The following is a 21543-nucleotide window of genomic DNA, read 5'->3' as shown; positions in this document are numbered from 1 at the left end:
TGTATTTTACCCTATTGATTTAACATTTAAGTGACATCTGCTGCAGAAAATAAATACAATCTGATAGTCTAAATCCAGATCTTGATTAGGAAAGCACTTTCAGCTCATACATAAAAGGCATTTATATTTGTAACAGAACTCATTTATTTGCTCCCCATGTAGTTGTTCCAATTTTTTCCTTTATTCTTTTTTCTAATGATCTCTGATAGAACAAACTACATGCTTTCTGTCTCCCTTCCCTTCTCCCCACCCCCATCTCTGAATTTTTCTGGTGGAATCATGGTTTTCTCACTAACAAAGATTGTGTGAGGATTTGTCAGGAAAAAAAAACACATTTGAACACTGAATATTCTAAGACAATGCTTCCACTGTAACTAATAACAGGCAAAGATAAGTAAATGCAAGGTATAAATATTAACATTGACCAAATACAGGCCTCTGACAAAGGGGTTTAAAATGTCCTACTAGGGATAAGGAGCCCTTTAGGTCAGTTGCTAGCTTATCAGGAAGAACATCTTAATGTTGAACATAACATAAACCAAAAGGAAAGAAAGAACAGGGAGACATCAGTAAATATCAAATGGGTTCTGATAAAAAGAGTGCCTCAGATAAATCTTACTTCCACCTTTATAAGTATCCAGGAGGAGGAGATGTATCAACACTCTTCTGCTTGTTTTGGCATGTTGCCTTGACTTGACAGTAGCAATAGGATGTGCTGAAAATAATTAAGCTCAACTTCTACAGATTGAAGATTTAAGATTGTTTACATAGAGTATTCCTTGAAAATTCATAACAGGTCATGGTAACATAAATTTTCAAACACTGTAATATAGGTAGTAGGTAATACAAGTTTTCAACCACTGTAGGTTTTCTTTTCCTGTCACGCTATCACTCATGTAACAACATGGTACCACTTCACTTTCTGGAATTCCCAAAATTATGTTGTAACTCAAGATAAATGTTGTCCCCAATAATAAAAGCCTAAAACAATCTCTCAGTGCAAAGCATGACAGGACTTTGAATATGACTGTTATGGTTATCATAAAACCAACACAAGTCATTTGTTCAAGCATATGATATGTAGGTACGTCTCTCAGAATTTTAAATGCCTGCCAGATGGAGAACAAAATACAGAATGCTTGTTGGTTTCATGATTTTCTCCTCAATGTACTATGTAAATTTAAGATGCCATATAAAAACCATGAACATTACTATCTACACGAAATCGTAATTTCAAGGTTCTCAGAAAAAAAAAAGAGAATAAAAGAAGAAGATAAAAAAGGAAAAGGACTTTTCAGTTTTGACAAATTCAAGTGATTCTCTTGACTTACCATGACCTTCCTTAAGGTATAGCGTTTGGATCTAATATCATCCATCAGCATTTCATATGGTGTGAGCTGATATTCGATTGGGAGCGGGTTGTACTGACGCTCTTGAACTTTCTTAAGTTTAACACCATTCCGTAAATCTCGCATCACTTGTACCCAAAAACGAGCCTGAAGAGAAAAGAGAGAGAAATTTTATTTGATACCTTAACCTTGAATAGCACCTCAGATTAAACCAAAGTTGTTCATTCCCCTTTCAGGACACCACCAAATACGTACAGCTGTACCATTTTATTTTTAACACATCAACCAAAACCCATTTTATTTTATTTTATATAAACCCTATTTTTAACCCTCATGAACGTAACAAAACTTTGTTGCAACTCAGCAGGACTGCAGAGTTTCACCTCAAGTGATGTTAATCTCTAAGATAATATAGAAAAAGGATTTGAACTCCCCATACCATCCATCTATATCTCCATTTCAAGTATGCTGCAAGCACGTCAGGGAATTTTCTAGACTTATAGCTAATACTATGTGAATTAAAACAGTGACTGAATCCAAAACTTTGTTTGCAAAATTTACCAGCAGTTGTTCTTCAAATAGAAATTTTGAAACAGACAGCAATATTCTCTCAGTACTCAATTTCCTTTTGTTCTTCCTGTAAGAGTACTGCACAGTAACACATCCCTCTCATTTTCCAGGCAGTGAGACTGGCCGGAGAGGAAGAAGAACAGGTGGTGGATAGAAGGCTGGGAGATTGAAATCAAGTACTTTTAAGAACCTCATAATATTCCCCTATGAACCGGCAAGAACAGTAAGTAGAAAATAAAACAAGCTGCTTTCTTTTAAGAGTTTCCCTGTAACATTTTTCTTTCACTACTGGAGGAACGCAGCTGGTGTCTCTGCCTACTGCCTTTGAAGGGCAGTCAGCATGATACCTGTCTAAATGTCCAGTCTTTGTAAATTGCAAAAGCTTCTCCATGAAAACAGTCTAAAGAAAAAAATGGAATGCTTGGATACTTGTACTGTTTCACCTGTCTGCAAAGGAAGGTTGAGACTCCATTTGGTTCTAACTTGTCATGAGATACTATTAATTCATACCTTAAAACAACCAGACACTGATTTTAACATACACCAAACAACTTTACATAAGCATTATAAAGAAATATAAACCACTAGTAATGATGCTGAATCACTATTCAATTGTTGTCTTACCCAGTCAGCATTTTTTAAGTCATCAAGATCTGTGCTGGATTCATCACTTGCCTCTTTGTCCATTTCTTGAATCTTCTTCAGATTCTGCCAATGAAAAGAAAATGAGTCAATAAATGAGTGGCGGCATTATGCTCAAGTAAAACTGAAGCTTAATATTTGACATCTGTTGAATTATGTTGTTTGGGTATTCTACTGAGTGTTTTATGACTTGAATAGTAATACTGTAACAGTAACTTGGAATACTCTTTGAATATATTTCTCTTAATCAAAAAGTGGACCTTAAATGCTTAAAAAAATCTTAAGTTTGGGTATGAAAGTACTTTAGATAATAGCATGTCAGAGGAAAAACTATACACAGAAATTTTAATAACTCTAAAATTGGGCTATGCACAGAAAAAAAAGCAACCACCTACACAGAAAATGTTACCAGCTTGGTAAGGATCCCATTCATACCAAAATTACTGTTATTTGTTGAATTCAAGACAGCTCATTTTTGTAGAAGGAGAAAATCCCAGAAAGTTAGTTATGAGGAGAAATAAACTACGAGAAATCCTTTAAACTGAATAGTGACAGACTTACATATATATTGAAGTCAACTGGTCTGTATAACATGGTTATAGATTCTGTAATCTGAGTAATAAAATTATGTAAGAAAGAGAAACAGATCTTTCAAAGGTAAAAACTTCTATTTATGAACAAGATCGGATCATGCAAATATGGAAAAGATTGTCTACAAAGGGGCAAAGAAAAGCTTTCACACTAACAAGAATATGAAAAATGATTAAAACTTACAGCAGACCAAAAATAGGCAAGCCTGCACACAGACAAATGCAAGTGAAAGATTTAAAAGGCTGTGGCTTTACAGAAATGAACTTATACACATAAACAACTGCATAGTCAAAATGCTATTTTTTGGTTTACTTCTGTATTGAAATGTTCTGGAATCAGCAGTAAAAACAAATTCTCAATACGCCATTCCACTTTTACAGAGAGTTGTCCAGGAAATCTTTAACAATGTTTATTATGTTCTGTTTTCTAAGTACTCACTAATGTATTCAAAATGGATAGTTAAATCCTCTGCTGTTTATTTTATGACACTAAAGCAACAGGTCAGAGGTCTGACATGTATCTATTTATCAAAAATCTTTTTCTCACTTTTAAGCACTCCAACTGTTCCTTTAACGGAACTGAACAATCAGTCTTAATTTAGCTCTTCAGCTTCCCAGAAAACTTAAAAATAAGTATATTTTGTAAAAAAAATAATTCCTGGAAGTAGTTCCAAAACTGCCAACATTTCAGTGGAAGAAATGGAAGCACTGGAAGAGTGCTTAACTTGCACATTTAACAGAGTGCAAGTATCTACCAAACCTGGTTACAGAGATAGCATATGTGAGTCAGCCACCACAGAGGTTTTGGAAAGAGAGCAGATGGGTTATTTATTGTCTCATTTAAGTAGGTAACACACTTGCTTTCATATTAAAGAAGAAATACTACCATTGCCCTATAAAAATAAAATACATAATTTACAGGAAGGCTTTAAAAAAGCCATAAATCACCCACACTACAGAAGCAAATGTATCATGGGACAATGTGGGAACGTTTTGGCATGACTTACAGTATCACCACAGGATACCCAATTGAGAAAGAATGTCTTTATGGAAACTTGTGTTGGTCCTGCCGCTGTGGTCAGCAGTCAGTCTGACACTTACAGGCAATCACCCTTTTCCAAGGGAAAAAAAAAAAAAAAGAAAAAAAAGAAAAATGGAAAGAACGAGTAACATAAAGTTCTCACTTATGTGTATTTTGCCATCCAGTGTTTCTTCTTTTCTGTATCATACAGTTGCAGTAACCATTTCAAATACAGTATCTGTGAACTGTAAATTACTTGCTTTCTTACAAACTGCTAACATTTATTGATAAACTGCAAAATACAAAATCATTCTGATACCTTCTCCTTTTCCTCTCTGTAATCAAAAAGCTAACTTCAGTAAACGAGTTCACAGCTGTCAGGCTTGCTCCTCCTTTCCATACTGGAAGGTACACATTAATTTTTAAAAAATTAACATGCTCCAGCTGCTTAACCTTTACTTCGACTGTTCAACAAGATTTGCAGCAATTATCCCTTTCAGCAACCATGTTCCCTACCACACAGTTTACTGGGCTGGTTTATGCCCAAAGGCTCATGCCTTTGACTGACATAAATATTCCATGAAGCTAAAAAGATTACAACCTATTTTTCTTAACAGCAGAAAATAAGAAGGGAAAAAACCCAAACCTGAACAGCTGAAAGACCTTCCAAATAAGGCAACCATCTAATTAGTTTCTCTGGAACATAGCTAGAGGGGGAGTTTCTACCTGAGAAAGCACAGGTGTAAGTGATGCTAGCTACATTGGAGAGTTGCAAGAGCAAAACCTGCCAGCCAAGAGATAAGTCTCTCAAAGTGCAGTTTTATGATCCAAATGAGCTGATACAAGCACAGGCTATTGCCAAAGCTGGGCTCCTACTCTTTCCCGTCCTAGCCAACTGCTCCAGCTTTTTCCTTCATACTGGCACAGACCCAAACTTCACTTCGTAGAGACAGTTTATTCCCCTTCCCAGCACCCAGCTCAGACCCCTAAACACAGCTCACTATGCAATTAGTGGAGAACAGTAGAAAGGAAAGGAATCTCCATCACTATAGAAGTTAGAAAGCTTTGGAGGACTGGGGAGAAAAAGAAACAGCCAAGTACTCTACCCTTCCAGCCAATGCTTAAGAAGGTTTCTTTAACTCTTCTTCACCTGTCCAGTGCTGCTTAGGAAGGAATAAATTCACTGTGACAAATTATTATGTTTAAACTTCTAGATTAAATGAAACATTATCATTTCCCTCCAGCACCCCCAGCCAGCATCAGTGGGTTTCGCATCAGTTTCAATCGTAAATTATGGAAACCAACACATTTACAAAACAAGGCACCATTTGTCAGAAGATAACTGATCCAAAACCTGTGAGTAACCTCAGCTGCTGTAGCCACTTGGACCTACCCTTGGGACAATGGATTAAGAAGAGCTATTACAGTATAATAAATACTTGGCCTAAGTGGGTTTCCATTTCAGAAAGCAGAAATATCTTAAAAGGGTTTTTCTAAACGATCCCTGAACCTCAGACCCATACCACAGACCTGATTCACCTATTACAGCCTGGGCATTCATTCAGGAAATCAGGGTTGGATGCGTAGGAAACGAGTGTTTCAACAGCTATGGCTTTTTTGAAACCGTTTGGCCACTTTTTTAAAAAACCCTGCATCTTGTGGCAAAAGCTAGTAATAAAAATACCAAATGTCTTCAAACGTCTTGCTGCACTATTAAAAGCAGGCAGTTGATTTGCTGCTGTTGCGTGTCCCACATTTGAGACGCACTCTCCTGTGCTCGGTGACAGATGGGAGTTTATGTAAGACACTTGTCAGCACAGCGTCAAAGACTCGCTTCCACAAAATGCTCTCCAAAAAGCAACGTTTTAATGAAGACAGTATTCTTGGGAACACGGATCTGGGCTTCGCCTTTCACCAATTGCAGAACACAGTCCACTGCAGTTATCAGTTTATATGCTTAATTAGAAATCATTTGTTCATTGATGCAAGTAATTCTTACGCTGCTATCTGCGAAACTCATGAGATATTCTTGCACCTCTAGGCTCAGTTGAAAACTAAAAGCTGCACATAGGGGAAAAACTGCTTTTATATATTCAGCTATCCAACTTGGGTTTTAATTTCAAGGGCTTGGCCAAGCAGCATTACTCTAGTTCTTTGAAAAGACCCAAATCACATTTAATTCAAACATGGGAACAGGATCAGTTAAATCAGTCCCTGAAAACCTCTCGACTGGTTATCAAAGTTCTTCATATATAGTGGTAGGGGTCGACACACTTTGCTCAGCCGTGGAAAGGCTGCTCAACACAACTATTTAAGAAGACGCAAAAAACACCAAACAACATGCATGTAACACTTAGTGAGTGACGGTGCCTGCATCACGTAAGAAAAAAAAAAAACAAACAAAACAAAACAAAACCAAAGCAGCCTTTTCCCTTATTAAAGCTCCTAAATTGATGGATCAAACAAATCACGATGGGGCTGCAAGCCTGACGACAACACAGTTGCAAAAGTGGAGCCAGTGGAAGCCTGGAAGTGTAGGCAGAAGTGAAGTTATGAGCAGAAAAGTTTGTGAATCTATTTGTTTCTCCAGCTGTGCTTTCTCCAGCAGGGCATTCAACGGCTATGATAGTCACGGGACTATTAAGAGAAACATGGCTAATGACCATATTTCCAAAATAAGTTAGCCATTAACATTGTTGAGGTACCTATTAACTACCTTTATTAACATATTTTGTACGAATAATATACCAGTATAGCCATGTTAAATGGAAAGTAACACGTGACGCTTTTAATTAACTGTTTTCCAATTGAGTCTTTGCATGGCATGAAACTAGGAAAAAAAAAGAAAGGAACAATTTCATTTCTAATGATGAACTTAACTAAAATTTGTATGTTTACATTTTCATACAGATCAGATTGAAATACGTCCAGGCAGACTGAAAGAGTTTACATCAGAAAGGACAGAAATGAAAGACGACATGATTTAAAAGAACAGTACAAAGATGACAGATTGGGAGCTTTATCTCTATTCTACCAAAAACTTAATTACAGGGCATACTGTGGATAATGAAATTATGGATGAGTTTTTGATGAACATGGACTTTCACTGCAATCGAAGATGTAAGCAATTATAAAAATATACAAAGTCTTAGTTAGCTGGGAAGGAATGTTAATCTTGATGCTTTAGGGTATACAGCAATCTCTAAAAATTTTTGAAATATGAGTCAAACCTACTGTGGCAGATTAAGGCACATCTGCCTACTGGACACTTCATGTAGTTTATGCTGGCCAGCATCACATGGTGTCTTTTAGCACCAGCTGTCTCAGTTGTGGAGTTTATCACCCACAGCCCACCCACAAATGCTTAGTTCTGCTACAGATTGGCATCACCATTTACTGGTACCACTCACAGACTCACAGAGTGGTTGAGGTTGCAAGGGACCTCTGGAGGTCAGCCGGTCCAGCTTCTGTGCTCAAGCAGAGCCACCTAGGGCTGGTTGCCACGCACCATGTCCAGGCCACTTCTGAGTATCTCCAAGGACGGAGAGTCCACAACCTAGGGCAACCTGCGCCAGTGCTCGGTCACCCTCAAAGTAAAAAAGTGGTTCATGATGTTCAGAGGGACCCTCCTGTGTTTCAGGTTGTGCCCATTGCCTCTGGTCCTGTCACTGGGCACCACTGACGAGAGCCTGGCTCTGTCCTCTTTGCACTCTCCCTTCAGGTATTTATAGACATTTATGAGATCCCCCTGAGCCTTCTCTTCTTCAGGATGAACAGACACAGCTCTCTCAGCCTCACCTCTTAGGAGAGATGCTCCAGTCCCTTCACCATCTTCATGGCCCTTCATTGGACTCTCTCCAGTATGTCCATATCTCCCTCACACTGGGGAGCCCAGAACTGGACCCAGCACTCCAGCTGTGGCCTCACCAGTGCTGAATAGAGAGGAAGGATCACCTTCCTCGACCTGCAGGCAATACTTCTGGCAATGCAGCCCAGGACACTGTAAGGCTTCTTTGCGACAAGGGCACATTGCCGGCTCACTCAGCCATTAAGTGCACATGGAGCATTAACTCCAGTATAAGGCAAGACTGGGCAGTAACAGGGACCTGAAGGAAGACCAGTGGAGATATCCCTCAAAAAAGCAGGTTCACAATTTGGATAGCAGACCAGGTGGATCCCTGGTCTGATCCATGCAATTTCTGCATTCCTATGCTTGCATAGTCTCTCTTTGGCGCTCTCAGTTATACTTGATGCCATTTCTGAGCAACGTGTGCGACCTTTTCAGATACTCCACAGCAGGAACTTTATCTCATGGACATCACTTATTTGCACCTACAGTTCCATCTATGGCTAGGTGCCAACAAACGTGATCTCAATGACTTTAGGATGACCCTGAAAAAGACTAATCTTTTCTTGTACACAAGGTCCATTTTTAGCAGATATTTAAACTGTCTTCCCTCTCGTCACACACGCATGCATTTCCTCCACCTTGTTGACCATTTTTCCCCACACACAATCAAAAAAAATGAAAAAGATCCCATTTTTGTGGAATTTTCCTACTGCAATTTTAAAAGCTCACCGCTTGAGATGAGAAACAAGCTGTACTCCATTTTTGTCATCAGCTGTAAATGCTTAAACAGCAGAGCACAGAGTTAGGAGGTCTTGGCCCATCAATAGACCACTTCTGGATGGCAGCAGATGGGACCCAGGGTGGATCTGCAGCAAAGGCACCTTTCACAGAGCCTGAGTAGCATACAGATGCTGCCAGCAAGCTGAAAAAACACCTCAGGAAACTTGCTAGAAAAACTTCACCTTGCAAAAAGACACAAAGTTAGATCAGATTAGTTAACTTAATTTCAACCCTACCGTTGGAGCTGTTGCTGTTATTCCACAGAAATACGTATTTTTACTACTGTTACTTTATTTTATTTTTTTTTTCCTATTGCAATAGTAGTATCACACCTTTCTCAACTCTGGCTTCAGTCCTGTCCTGTGTCCACTACATTAAATGTTTCATTCTCTTTAAGAATGGAAGTACCATCTCCCTGTCTGCAAGTCAGCTTTACTGCTGACCTTTCATACACAGGAAATCAGGCTGGAAATAAAAACCACATGGCATCAAGTATGTGACAAAGTGCCTAAACCATTTTATTTGTCATCCATTGAGATGACCTGAACAGCTCACTCATTGCTTCATCATTTCTGACTAATGCACTCACCCAAATGCATGCCAGTAAAACCCTTTCTGAAACTACGCTCCATTTGTTATATGACAGTGATGTTCACATGATAGACTGGAGAGCAGATGACTACTCAGTATATATATTAGTAATAAAACACATTACAACCCGATAGGCCTATCCCTCCTGACTCCTGATCTATCCCTCATGAAATCCCATAACTTTCAAAATCCTGACAAGTTTTTATAGTGCCAAAATGAAAACAGCCCCACAGCAATATTTATTCTGCCTCTTTCACAGTGTACTTCCCTCCTAAACCTATGCTAGGCTGTAGCATAAGATAGGTCAGATTTGGTCTGCACCTAGCAAGTGAATTTCTGCAGCTAAAAATTCTCCCTCTTCCACTACAATGAAGTTGGCTATTCAAGTGCCTACTGAGCAAAAACTATGAACTTCATATACCTGGGAAACAGATACCCAGATGCCATCCAGTGGCCCTAGAAGGAATCCAGGAATTTCAAAGTATTTTTTTTTATTCACAGGAAAGTTATTTTAAGTAATCTTAGAGGAGTTTTCCCCCCTTTTTAGTGTTTTTAATTTCATTTTGGTCTCACATCCACAACTGTGTCTAGGTCTAAGGGATTCTATAAAGGAAGATCGTCAAATAAAGCTGTCAGTTTTTGAAATACACTAACAATTTAAAATTCCTGGCATCTTTAGTGTCACAAACACGATATTACACAGTATAGGGTTTTTATCTGCCAATGCAGCCACCACAAATTCATGACAACAAAATGTCCTCACTGAAGTATTAAATGTTTCTCTCCTTTATATCCAATACTCATATGACAAGAACAAAAAGAAAAGGAATTTATTGACCTGAACTGTATTTAACCATATTCCTCATTAATTAAGATTCTTCTATGTATTTGCAAGAGAGAAGAGCATATAAACAATACCACAGCTTTTACTGACACAAACCTGTTGTGATCATATGATTCCTGCTTGCCTCAAGTATAAACTACAGAGGTCATTTTCAAATGGTGTAACAAGATTTATTGCATTCCACCTTGTATTTTCTTCATACCTATTTTTTTCTTTGTACACTATGTTACTTTCAAAATTAAATACATTCCAAATCTATAGCTGGATAAAACCTACAAGCAAGGATCAAGTGTATCATAAAACCAAAGTATTCAGATTGCAGAAGCTGCTTGTAAGATAATATTTTTGGTCACTTGTATGCCTACTGGGGACTGATCCAGGGCAAAATGAAATCAAAAGACTTGGTTAGGTGCAGCAATAAGTCTTACTGATTTCAGTAGGACCAAAATTCCATCTACTAGGATTACTTCCTTTGACCTAAATGTGCTTTGAATCAATCCCTAATAGCCTTTGAGGGGCAAATGGTTTCTTTCATTTGGGATTAACTCATAGTATGCTCTATGGTGTGATCAGATGTTGGTTTTTTACATCCAATTACAAGGTGACTAAATAATTTGCAAATTCAAAACAACCCTCTACTTTTAAAATAAAATTTTAAAAAAATATTGTTAAGACTTAAGTTTAAATGGTTATAAAACACAATATTTTACTTTGACAACAGAGATGCCTTATTACTGCTTACTGTGGCCAAAATGTTCAAGAACTACTGGAAAAATAATTTCTCTCTGAGCAGAAAGATGAACTCCAAAGGGTCTTATCTTTGAGCCTCAACATGGACTCTGCAGTAGCTGTTAACAGAGGTGTTTCTAGCACAGGTCCCTCAATTAGTATATCCAGGGGTCAGAATACTAAGGAGCAATCAAAAGCCGAGATGTGAAATTAATGACGACAGGGTTCACAGAGAGACTGTATCCTGTCTGCTCTCTGTATCAGAGGCATTGGATGCAGATGAACTGTAACACGGGCACTTCAGAAAACAAGTGGCTCTTTAGTCATGCTGACACTGTCAAAATTATCCTAGTATGATACTCCTTCCATTTAAAAATTGCTTTCAGTTTGAGTAGGACTGGAGGAAAAGGGGAAGTGAAACTTGACCCCATTCAACAGAAAAACATCTCTGAAGGATTCTCCCCCTTGAGCAGATGCAACTCAGCCAGAAAGGAAAGACAGCACCAGTCCTTTACGCCTCTGACTCGTTTGCGTCTTCTACTACCAGGGTGAGGATAAAAGCCCTCTTGTGCTGCTCTGAGGCTCATCTGACCCTTTAATGAGCTGATTCAGCTCATTAACCTGACAAGGAATGACTCCTTATTTTTTTTTGTTTGGTATTTGCTGTGTTTGTTTCCTCAATCCAGATGAAGGAAAACAGTGGGAGCATGAGCGCGTGGGTGGAACAGCTCTGCCTCTGTCAGCAACAAAATTTTTAGATCAGCCTGTAAAATCTTATCCTGCTTTTCAAAGGTACTGTAGATCCTGACTTACACAAGAAAAGAAAATCCTTCAGGGATTCATTAAAAGGAAAAATTATGAAAGTGTTCTTACTTGACAAGTTGGCTTCGGTGAAGAAACCAGCTTTAAGAAGCATCTTTCCCTTCCTGCCCCTCCCCTCACCCGCTGGTTTTCCAATGTAAGCAACGCTTGCACCATGTTAATACAATTGTTTATAGGAGCCATTCTGCAGGCCAGATCACTGAAACTGTCTTCATTAAAAATCATCCACCCACCCTCAAAGTTATTCTTCAGCAGACCGTTTAATTGAAGTGGTTCATAGGATGGCTTTTCAGTCAACAGTAACAGTCAAGCAGGCAGCGAACACAACCATCACGACCTACAGGCAGAAGCATTTCTGAGTTGGCTCTGCTGTGAAGCCTATGTGACAGACAAACAACCCAACTGTACATCAAAGATAAGGGAAGCTGCTGACTGGGGACAAAATACGAGCAAGAAGAATCTCAGACAATTCTCAGCCAAAGACAAGGCAGAAGAAGGAGCTGAGGAACAAAAGGCAAAGCTCTGACGCCTCACAACATCCCTGACACACCAGAGAGGTTTTTACGCAGATACATCGCATACAGGCGTGCAGGAATTGGAGGGTTACACATTGCATACGTGCATCCAAGAAAAACTTGTCTTTTACTCCCAAATAGACTAGTCACAATTAATAACAATTTCTATGAGACATCTGTAAATGGTTACTGGACCAAAGGAAAAAAAACCCTCAGCTGTAGAACTGCTCTCCCTGAACGCTACAGATACTTTCCTCCAGCATCTGATACCCACTACTGGCTGGGCACAGAAGTGATTTTGTAAGCCTAATTCACACAGTAATGAGCTCAAAAGCAGAAAACCTTCTCAGACTGCTTACCTCTTTTGCACTTTTAATTTTGGCCAAGAAAGTGTACAGTTCCATTGTTTCAGCAAACAGAGCCCGACATACTGCTTGATAGTGGTTTGGCGCCTCTGATCGGGTTGGCAGGTGAGCAGCACACAGCTAGAAAGAAAAATAAATAGCAAGATCAAAACAATGCCCCATTGCTTTCATTAAGACATGAGATAACATGAAAGGGAATGCAATGGAATATTTAGGGCACAAAAATCCACAAGATATTTAAGTTTAGGCAGGAATTGTGTGCACTTTCTAAACCTTCTGCTACCATTTATTTTATGAGAAGAGTTTTATAAGGATGGTAAGGGGACTGTTTGACCACGTCCTGGAAAACTCTGAAAACCAAGACATTGCCTTTTCATTAAAAAAGAACAAAAAGATGACATAATTGTAAAGGGGAAAAAAGCAGTCTTGCAGTATCAAATTTTGGGAAAACGTACTTAATTCAAACCAGCTTTAACACTGTAAGTGTTGCTTAGCTTTTTATGAACGTGGAAGAGAACTGTATCCCTACCAATTTATGAGAGGATGGAAGGTGAAGCAAGGAAAAGAAGTAAAGTGTAATCGTCAAGCCAAAAATCTGATTTAATTTATTTCAAGCAGTACAAAGATTTTAAAAATCTGCAAGACCCATGGAAGCTCAGTCCTATTGCTTCACCTCAGACATTCACGAACATTTCCAGATGCAGCTGATGTAAAGAAACACTGATAAATGTTTTCACGTATGCCAAACCTGCAACACTCTGAAAGCCTACTCCAATGAACTAATAATCATTCACAACTACTGTTAAGCAGCAAGTAAGTCCAGCATCGCTTTTAGAGTAAAACATGCATCTCCCATTCCCGACAAGAGAAGTTTCACTGAAACCAGTCTTTATATTCAAGTATATTTCAACGGTCTGAGCAACATCCAGCTTCATCAACATGAACATCCAGCTTCTACTACTGTAGAATAGCTCAGCACTGACACTAATTGTTGCAGTATCTTTTTCCATAAGTCAAATCCATCACCTCTAAGCATTCATCATGGAAACCTTGGCTGGAAACAAATAGAACAAAATAACATCTATAATTTGTTCCCTAAACAGTTTTAAATAAAAAAGAAAAACCAAACCTGAGGCTGAAACTAGAGCACCCATATCATGTATTATATCGGTGAAGGCATTAAAATAAAAGAAAATCTTAATGAAGGCCTTAAAATGTGTCTTGTTACTGTGGTTTTATAGTAGCTATTTATTACATATATAGCTATATTTACAGCTACAAAGCTAAATCTTAAGAACAAGACAAAACCTGAGGCAGTAGGTGGCTACATTCAGATCTCCAGAACTAAAGCTTGAGACAAAAGCCTCTTTAGGAGAAGAGCCCTTAATTAGCCTAGTGGCATATTTGTCTAAATCTCTCCTGCTATTGCAGCGAACACTGTGGTTACAAGGGGCACAATGCATGTAACGCTTGGGCTGCTTTTCCATATTGCTTTCAATTTGATTTAAATCCGTGCTGCCACTAAAAGGTGTGGTCCTGTGGCCTCCAGCTGTACGCGTCCACTGATGCCCTTATGTTGGAAGCAGAGTTCGTGCCCTAACTCCGAGAGGATTACTCACCCGGGCAAAAATTAACACTGTGAAGGAAGTGGGGCAGGAGACAATTATTCTTCGTGGCACAGACACATGCAGAGTAGCGCAGGCAAAAAGGAGCAAGGGGAACGCGCTGCCAGAGTGAGGAAAGGGAGGAAGGGCTGAACAATTCCCTTTTGGTTGCAGTCAGATTTAGATTCACTCAGTCTCACTGACAAATTTCTTTCTAAGGCCGTAGCCCCCTTGTTACTTTTTTTTTTCTTCCAATTAGTATAATAAACACAGAGTTCAGTGGTCAGATTCGGTCAACTTCTTTGATAAATTTTCACAAGCACAGTTTGGACTCTTGCAATATCCTGTTCTGATTATTGTACCCATATATATATATATATAGATGTCCTTTTAGTCATAAAAAATAATATATATAAGGAAAGTTTATATATGTGTGTGCATGTATTTTCCTTCCTTCCTATATACTTTCCTTATAAATAGGGAACACAAGGCGGATATGCTCACAAAACTGCCCTGGTTTCCTCCCTTTCAAATTTTATACCGCTTTACGATGATGACCAAAATTTTCTTATACCATTCACATTTCTTTCCAGATAATCACAAAGACATAGTTGACAGAAAAAAAAACACACTTTTTTCTTTTTTTTCCTTTCTTTTTTCTTCCCTTTTCTTTCCTCCTCCCCCCCTTTTTTTTCCTTTTCTTTTTTTCCTTTTTTAACAAATCATACCATCTCCTTTGCAGGTAAAGGAAGAAAAACCAAAACTGACACACCTCTAACGTGTGCTACAGTGACAACGCATACCACAAAGGTAGAAGCTATAAAACACTTCCCTCGACGAAAAAGAACATTTAAAAGACCAAATTCTGAGTATGGTTAATGTGTGTTCCTTTCAATAACTAATCATGTCCTTACCTGCCTTACTATATTTTCAGTAAGCTATTTCTGGTTATTAATTATAGCACAGATAAAAAGGGTTTGATTCTAAAATATACCACTTACAGCAATAACAATAATAACAGCAGCAATTTCAAAAAGGCCATAAAATGGTACAAGTCATCATAGCTGAGAATAAAATTTTATTAATATACAGATTTAACACAGGTTTTTAAGAATGCTTTTTTCTTTATTTAGAAGTATGTTAATCAGAAGCAATTTGCATCAAATATTGAGAAAGTTAATAAAATGCAGCAATGGCAAGTTCAAGCAGGGGATGGATATAATCTTGATTTTATTGTTGAACACAAAGCAAGCAAAAAAAAATTAAACGCCCACTGCTAAACTTAGTTACAAAAGCAACCACATAAAAAGTTAACCATTTGGTTTGTAAACGTTAGGCTGCAGATATTAAGAGGGCCAACAGTTCCTACTAACTTTCATGTTCTGAAAAATCAATCTCTGAGTGATCTTATATTGTGTGAAGATGCCTTACATACAAAATCCCCTTGTGGGATTAAGTCAAGTGACTTAGCATAAATTTTTGGATTGGGGAAGATAAGCCTGAAGAAAAATGAAAATGCAAATAGGACAGAGTAATTTTTTTCCTCTTCATTGTAATATATTGTCCTTGCATGTTGTTCAGAGTGCCTGGCAAACTATAACTTCTACAAGAAAAAATACTGCAAAATCTAGGTAGGCAAGGCAAATCAAGTATGAAATGTCACTCCTGCCCTGAGTTCAGGATATTTATTTACTTTAAAAAAAAAAAAAAAAACACCAAAATCACATCTTTAATTTTATGATAGTAGTGTTGGAAAAGCTATGTTACTGTAACACATCACAAAAATCACAGCCAGAATGTTTTAATAACTGAAATATGAAAGGACAGCCACCTAAAGAACTCCTCCTCCTCTTACCATGTCATAGAGGTTGTGGTGCAAGAAGGATTAAGATCAGGTCTGCAGTCTTTTCCAGCCATTTAGAGTTCATCGAGGAAAGAAAGCCGCTGTACACTGCTTATTCTGACACTTGCCTTTTCATCCTTCATGATACAACTTAAAACTATCCTAAGGGGAATGAACGCAAACAGTGTCCAGAGCTTAATACAAGGGCTGTTTGTTCTGTTTCCAAGAAGTCTCAAAAAGTATGGTTGAAAACAAATTATGTGGTCTTCACAAACTGGGGAAATATAAAAAATATTATCAACTACTGAAACATTAACTAGCTTGGCCTGCAAGTATTTCCACTTGCAATCATTGTGAAGAGATGTGAAGGGATTTATTTTATTTTTTTTTCCTAACTGACCCTATCCAAAACCCAGCTTGACCCAAAGCATTCAATCTTTGCTTAGATCACTAAGAAGATTAGAGACTGTTTCCCTCCACATTCAGGGTTCACAGAAAAAAAAAAAGGCATTATGTAAATACCATAGCCTTGCCAGCTTCTCTGTCCAAATTCATCCTCAATTGACTAGGTAACAGAGTGCACCAAGCCAAAGAAGCGTTAACAGAAATCACAATTTAACCATCCAAAGAGATCAAACAGCATTTCTTGCATCTGTGTGAATATACTCCATCAAAGGCTCCATAAAATGACAAAAAAATACAACTGACCCACCCACTAAAATTCAGGTAGGTTTTGCAAAACCTTTTTGGCTAGATATATAGTGGAAGCTTCATCAAAACACCTGGCCTGATGGAACTCAGATTTCAAAAGACAGTAAGTGCTTCCACTTGTAATCATCTCGGGCAGAGGGCCTGTACGAATGCACGACAAAGAAGAAAAGGATTTCTTTTTCCCATGAGACACAAAGACAAGCTATTGATATTATGCAAAACGTACTACCAGCCTGCAAATGCCAGGCTTGTTAAGTGTTTTGAAAGCCTTGGTGTACTAACATAGACTTAAAAGATGTACTTTTTCTTAAGCAACAAGAAGAAATTACTTTAACCAACGGATCACTGAACGTGCAACTGGACTAGGTATCTGCCTCATCTTCTGCAGTATGGTACTGCAACAGGTTCAAAAAATAAAACTCAGCTTGAGATGCCTTCCCAAGTCAAAGTTGTTTTCTGAAAGACTTTATCTCTGTGCAGACAAACTAGACCTTGTGATTAGGCTTTAAAAAAAAATATATATATATATATATATATATAATTTTATTCCTATAGAATTTCAAGGAGCCATCTGCCTTACCAGAAAAATCTTTACCGAGACAATACCTGTGTATTTGTAAAACCCAACCAAGCATTTCACTTGGTTATCCAGAATAACATTAAGGATGGACCTTTCAGAGGAATTAGTGTTTTGATATGAGTTTGTAAGATGTTTCTGCCTGCTAGGACCACCACTGTGCATAGTACACAGCACCTAGGCATAGTTCAAGTTTTGAGGCAGCTTTAACGACACCTGGAGGCAGCTCACCAGCTCCCTACCAGTTCACAGCTGCTTTCTCAAACTTTCCAGGCAGAGATTTGCCCCTGACTCCACCGCCTGTAACTGCAGTGGGCCAAGGACTAGCTGACCCCTCTGATAAAGGACTTAAGGGAAACACTAGTGAGGTAAGACTGCAATAAGACAAAAGGGACGAGAGCAGAGTTAGCTATTTACCCACAAAATAAATTCACAGAAAGTATAGAAAGTATTCACAGAAGGTTACTCTTCCCAGAGCGCTACCTGCAGAAGCTTTGTAACTTTTTTAATGGATTTTTTAAATCATCGTTTGCAAGTGCCATGGAATGTCCATTGCTTGACGTGAGCTCCTAATTAATTTTACACACCTCAAGGAAAAGGTAGGGTTTGTGAAAATTGAGGTAAATGGCTAGTTTGCTGGTGTCAAGCACATCTACCTCATTATTTAAGTCTTCCCCAGCAATCTGGTAAGGCTTTGCCCGCACACTGGTATTTGTTCTTCGTGTTTTTCATTGCTTTGAGGTGAACAAGAGAAGGTCAGAATTTAATGGTTTAAGCGAGCCTCCCCATAAAATGGCTTAACAAATATATTCTTTCTTTACCAATTGTCCTTTCTAATATGAAAACCCAAATGCAGCAGCAAAGCTATTGCATTTAGCAATAACAGGTACAATTTCATGAAATAGTGGCCTTGGTTTGTTCCCACTTTCAGGATTGTAAAGAGAAGAAAAAACGTAGCTGCTGAAATTAAAGCCAAAACTACAAATGGGAATTAGATGATGCAAGGACTGACAACAGTGCTTTGCATAAGATCTTGATCCTTAAAGAAGTGTCCAGTTGTCTGTACCATACAATCTTCATCATCATTAACTTTTCAAACTCTGAGGATTAAAGGCCTTGAGCAAGTTATTTATAGATATGCTTAAATGTCAAACAGGAATGGACTAACAAATGTTTGCAAATGCTCTCCTGAGTCAAAACTTAAGTCAGTGTGAAAGTAAAGTTGAAAGATTTACATGGGTAGACTGTGTTTGGGAAATGCTGCAGCACCGTTTCATATGCTGTAGTTGTTTTTAGAAATACAAAGCAAAACCTGAACAATTAAACAATGCTCAGGATGAAACTGGTGCACAGTAAAGGACTCTACTGCATTATTTTCTCCTAAACAGAGTATCTGTCCTGACACTGTTCCATCCAGGTACTGATTGCCTTGAGGTGCTGAGCACTGCTATTCCTTTTCTTTCTTAAAATCTTACATTTCACAGCTATTTGAAGAAGTCTTCCATGCTGTTAGAGTGAACTTAAGCACTGATGAGAATCTTGATAAAATTTCAACAGACAGCAACTGCAAGACTTAACACCTCAACTTATAAACTTGAACCCTTTCCAATGACAGACAATTAAAGGTGAAGACAATTTGTATTCTGTTACATTTATATGACGCTATATTTAGGGAAACAAGTCCTACAAATATTTAACACAATTACTAACACTTTTGAAAGCATTTAAAACTTACATGGGTGTTAAGAAATGAAAATCAAACTACAGTATATGTTACTGACTACATTTCAATTTTTAAGCCAAATCCTGTATTTTTCATGTTGAGTGAACCCTATTCTTACTCTTTATTAGCTTTCTAAGTACAGAATGAAGACCTTGACTATCGAAATTGACTTCAAACAAAGGTCAACCTATGTTTTTGTGTGATGGTGATATTTCCACTGGGCATTTTGACTAATTTTTCAATGACTGACTAATTGTATGTGCTAGTGCAGACTCCTTGATAAAGCTGCATTCGTGAAAATTCTCATTTCTTCTTGAAAGTTATTTAGCTATTTTTACCCCTCAAATACACCACCAGCATACAGCTGTTTCTGGAATACGTGTTCGGTATTGTAATAAGTAATTTGTATATTGTTACACTGCCTTTACACAGTGGGCTAACAACATCCCGCTTTCCAAAGAGGCTTGTTTCGAAAGAACCAATTAAATGACAACCAGTTCCGCATTCTCTCTTAGTTTCAGAGAAACTGTGCTCTGTTGTTTCTTAGCAGAATAATGGAGGAATTAACAATATAAATATGCAGCAATCTGAATTTGCTAGCTCTCGCTCTTTGACTATTCAGCGGAACATCAACGGGATTATTCATGAGCAAGGGCAAAATCCTACAATTTATATTTTTCCCGTTCTTTTACATGAAATGTCAACCCTTGCAACATACAGCAAAACCACTAGTTAGCCTGTCAGCAGCAACCGTTTTCTAAAGCTCTCTGCTTCACAACAAGGCAACAGCTCTGTGTACATTCGGCAGCTCTCATCCGTACTGCTCAGACAACTGCATTTCATGCAGGAGCAGCAGCGTGAAGGACAGGACAGGATGGAGGCATCTGGGTAAGAAAACTAGCTTCAGAAGCAGAGTAGAGGCATAGATGGGGAAACATGATAAAATTAGATAATTAAAGGAGAAGGGGAGTGGCTGTACATATTCACAGGGCTACCTGCAGTTGTTTAGCTAACAGCCCATTAAGCTGTGGAACCACCCTTTACGTTATTAAACAACTTAGACCCAAACATCTGATAGCAAGGAGTTGCACCCCTGTAATGTCGTTTTGTATGGTTGTCTGCCATTCTTCTCAGGCCCTCCTTAGGGCTGGAGGGTGCCTTCTTACTGCAACTACTATTTCTCTTCAGTAGAAAAGAGAGGAGAGTTGGTTTTGTACCAGGGTGCTTGGCATATGCAGCACAGAATGAGAGCAGGATTCTCTTCTTTCCTCCCCTCTCCCCAAGCCTCCGTACAAGCATATAGAGCAACCATTACACTCAAGGTACCACTTGGGAAAAAACAAAACAAAACAGAGCATCTCTGGAAAACTAGTAGAAAATAGTGAAAATTTCAAACAGGATAAAAGAGAAAACAATTTTATCAAAAGGCAACAGAAAATGATGGGGAATGACTCTGAAATCAAAAACCAAATCTCACTGACACACATAGAAAAGGAGGCGATAACGATGCAGAAGACAAGTTGTTTCCCTAACAGTTTTTCAACAATGTCCATCAATCTCATTACTAAACCGTTCAGATGTTTGCATACTTATTAAATGAGACACAATATATTAATGTAAGGCAGTTTTATTCATAAGCCACTTAAAATCCAATTAAAGTATGTCAACTAAAATAAAAACATGCACTTTCCTTGGCAGCAATTTACAGTTCTCATATAGAGTTTTAAAATGCATGTGTGTGGGTAGCTTGTTTGTTTTTATGTAAAGCGCTGAAACTTCTCTCAGTAGGCATAATAATAATTTGCTTTCATGTTTTGTCCTGAAGCATGACTTTTTAAAAAAGCAGATTTCCAGCTGCATAACCAAATTAACTGCATTACTAAACATAACAAGCTTTTAAACTTCACTCCCAATGAATAAATCCAGCAACTTCTAACCAGTTGCACTTTGCTTTCATTAGATCTCAGCGTATAGAAACCTATACTATTCCTTCATGCATGCCGTACTCCTTATTTGTAGTACCTTTGTCAGGGAAATCAAGTCTTGAAACTCTGACTGAATGAACAAGGCCTACAGAAAAATTCTTCCTCCTCTTCTTCTAGGCAAGTAGGCTTAACATTTTTGTCTTAAAATTTGCAGCCATTGAATCTACATTGCCATTGTCTTATAAAGCTTATCAGTTACATAAATTTTAATACTCAAAACATATGCCACTCTCAGATAGCTATGAACAAAATTATTTAACCCAAAATTGATTAATTGATTAAAAAGAAAATACTGTAATTATGGTTCCATTACACATCCTTGCTTATTCAAGCAGAACAGATATTCAATAAGTCAGAACTTAAAAGGTGTTATTTTCTCCTCAATTCACTCTGTTTCAAGTGGTGGAGTCCTTTTTCGTCCTTCTCCTCTAT

The 21543-nt window shown here is 38.1% G+C and overlaps 1 protein-coding gene across 1 annotated transcript in view; it reads right to left on the bottom strand.

Annotated features, from left to right (window-relative positions):
- The window catches only part of SPIRE1 (spire type actin nucleation factor 1), a gene marked incomplete at both ends in the record, with an annotated part of 128158 nt that overhangs the window by 34262 nt on the left and 72353 nt on the right, over positions 1 to 21543 (bottom strand). The window contains 3 exons of the mRNA XM_082479001.1: positions 1332 to 1496; positions 2544 to 2627; positions 12663 to 12788. Of these exons, the coding sequence (XP_082335127.1) occupies positions 1332 to 1496; positions 2544 to 2627; positions 12663 to 12788 (375 nt within the window). The remainder of the gene's footprint in view (positions 1 to 1331; positions 1497 to 2543; positions 2628 to 12662; positions 12789 to 21543) is intronic.

This window comes from Vanellus vanellus (genome assembly GCF_965231255.1).
Source record: "Vanellus vanellus genome assembly, chromosome: 2".
Classification (NCBI taxonomy): domain Eukaryota; kingdom Metazoa; phylum Chordata; class Aves; order Charadriiformes; family Charadriidae; genus Vanellus; species Vanellus vanellus.
The sequence above is the reverse complement of the archived record's forward strand: the minus strand, read 5'-3'. Positions and strand labels throughout refer to the sequence as shown.